The following is a 2695-nucleotide window of genomic DNA, read 5'->3' on the forward strand; positions in this document are numbered from 1 at the left end:
GAGGAGTCCTCCTCAACTACCCCACCCCCAGGCTGGACCCCTGGAGCCCCCAACGGCTCCCTCAGCCCCCGTGTCTCCTCGCTCAGGCCTGGCCAGTGGCCCTCAGCATAAAGCCCTAGCCCCCTGGCCTAGCACTCAAGGCCACGGGGCCTCCAGCCTCCTCCTGACGGCTCCATTGTCACCTTCCTGCTGTTCAGAACCGCTGCCTTCCCCATCCCGGAGCCCTGCCGCCGGACTTGTGCATGGGCAGTGCCCTCTCCCGGGGTCACTCTTCCTAGGCCCTCCCAGGAGCTGGGGGCGACAGTCCCTGGAACAGAAACTGCGCCAGGGACTCTTCCCCCACGCACCCCCTCCCATCCTGTGAGCTTCTCCAGGCAGGGACTTGGCGAACTCATCCCTGTCTCCCCACCCCCATCTGTCCTGGTGAGTGATCCCCTGGCGCCCCCTGGTGGCCATATGAGGGGATTCGCTGAATACGGAAAGGAGAGAAGCCATCAAGTGAGCACCTACTGTGTGCAACAGTGTGTGCTAGGTGTTCATTATGCACCAGCTCACTGGATCCTCATAACGAACGCTTGGACTACACTATTGCTCCTATGTTACAGAAGTGAAAACAGGCACAGCCACCAGGTTTCTCAATGCCATCCAGCCAATAGGAGTCGGTGCCAAGACTCAGGCCTAGGTCTACCCAACTCCACAGCCATGTCCTTCCCCAGTGGGGACAGGGAACAGGGTGGAAGGAGGGGTGGCGCCATGGGGAGGAAGCCACGGGCAGTGGCCACGGAGCCTGTGGCTTGGCCTTGCAGTGTCCCCGGACCCAGCAGCTCTGATGGGACAGGCTCACCCTTGCCACCCTGGCACACTGGATATCTTTCTGGGGTGCATCTGGGCAGGGTTCCCACGAGGCCAGGCTCAACACCGGGTACAATAGCGATAAATAGAATTTATTTTGTACAACTGTTACCGACATACACATGGCCACAGGGCTTCCAAGTGGTGTGGGGGCCGGGAGGTTGACCTTTGGCGTGGCGCCTAAAAGTGTGGACAGAAACACACAGGGCACGGCTCCCAGCGGGTGTGCTGGCCGTCCCTCCGTGGTGGTGGGGGAGGCCAGGCCTGCGGCTGGAGGCCAGCTGGGCCCCTTCGGCCTGGAGTGCCCAGGAGCATGGGGTGGTGGGTGAAGCTGGGTCCGGCTGAGGAGCCAGGTGGGTCCCCTCCCCCTTCAGGGGGTCACTTGTCTGTCACGTGTAGGCAGTGGACAGGGCATCGGCAGATCTGTGGGGGAGCTCGAGGGTCCAGGAGGGGCAATGGACACAGTCAGCTCCCTGCCTCTCAGTCCAGCCCGGGTCCCAGGGACTTCAAGAGGCAAGGCAGGGTGATGAGAGGTCCCTGGGAGGACGATTCCCCCTTCTGGGGCAGGTGCATGGAATCACAGTCTTCAGTGACCTCTGAAATAATTGTCCACTACAGCAGAGGCACTCAGAGAGGGACAGTGACTTGCCCAGAGTCACATGGCAGAACTCAAATCAGAAACCAGGACACACAGGACTCCCAGTCCAGTGCTCACTCCCCCAACCTCGCATCCACTGCCTCTGTGGTAGGCTCTGTGCACTGAGCTATCCCAATCCCTCTCTCCCCTCTTGTTCCCTCCGAGTCCAGAGGGATGTGTGGGGTGCTAGAGCCTGGGGCGGGGGCAAGCTGGGCCTGTAGTCCCGCTGCAACTGACCAGTCCAGTCCCTGCCCCAGCCCGGACCCCAGCCTGGGGCCTGGGGACAGTCCCGGCAGCTTCCCCATCCCAGGTCTGGATGGCTCCGCCCTGCAGAGACAGCCCAGATGGATGGGCCAAGGGAGGCCGGGGAGGCAGCGGGCAGCCTGCGGGCTGGTGTTGGCCTTGGGGGCAGAGGGCCCGTCTGCCTGGACTCGACACAGCATCTTCGCCTTGTGCTTCTGTGGCCTCATCTGCAGGGCCAAGGGAGACGGAGACACCGTGACCCCGCAGCAAGCCCAGGAGGGGCCTGCCCTTGGAATTTCAGGCTCTAGGTCTCTCCATTCCACTGGGAACGCCCCAGACTTCTCCGCCCAGCAACTGCCAAGTCCCTCAGGGTTCCGTCAGATCCTCCCATCCCCTCCCAGACAGAGGTGAGGCAGCATTTGTTAGCCCCATGGCACAGATAAGGACACTGAGGTCCAGAGAGCGGCCATGACCTGCCCGTCACCTCTGAGAGGTAGAGCGCTCAAACCCAGCTACGAAACCCTCACTCCAGACAGGTGACAGTGGACAGGGAGGGGTCAGTCCAGCCCCCACCCACCCCCACTCTCTCCCACCAAACAAGAGCTGAGGGGCCGGATCTGACCTGCTCAGTGTCACCTTCGGAGGGGTGGCCTGGCTAACAGCCCTGCAGACACCAGTGGCGAGGCAGGTGGCGGGACAGAGAGGCAGGGCAGGAGACAGGTGAGCAGGAGTCATGATGGTGCCCGGGCTGGGCGAGCCCAAACCCCCCCGGCCTCGGGGACCTCGCCGCTCAGCCTCAGCGCTTGGTCTTCCTGGAGCCCAGCCCCTGCCCCCACGCGACACCCCCAGGGCCAGCCCCAGGCGGAGGCACGTACCAGCTGGGGCGTGTGCTGCTCAGACGCTTCCAGCTGGATCTTGATCTCGGGACACGCAGGGTCCCCCGACTTGCCGGCGTCGGGGCGG

The 2695-nt window shown here is 63.3% G+C and overlaps 1 protein-coding gene across 1 annotated transcript in view; it reads right to left on the minus strand.

The window, feature by feature from the left end:
- Positions 1 to 1123: 1123 nt before the first annotated feature.
- Positions 1124 to 2695, minus strand: part of RAP1GAP (RAP1 GTPase activating protein) — a 47313-nt gene continuing 45741 nt past the window's right edge. The window contains 3 exon segments of the mRNA XM_021714833.1: positions 1124 to 1845; positions 1848 to 1959; positions 2608 to 2695. The exon segment at positions 2608 to 2695 is cut by the window's right edge and continues 30 nt beyond it. Coding sequence (XP_021570508.1) covers positions 1676 to 1845; positions 1848 to 1959; positions 2608 to 2695 — 370 coding nt within the window. The 3' untranslated portion in view covers positions 1124 to 1675.

This window comes from Carlito syrichta, unplaced genomic scaffold (genome assembly GCF_000164805.1).
Source record: "Carlito syrichta isolate Samal-C Ts95f unplaced genomic scaffold, Tarsius_syrichta-2.0.1 Scaffold305805, whole genome shotgun sequence".
NCBI classification, from domain to species: domain Eukaryota; kingdom Metazoa; phylum Chordata; class Mammalia; order Primates; family Tarsiidae; genus Carlito; species Carlito syrichta.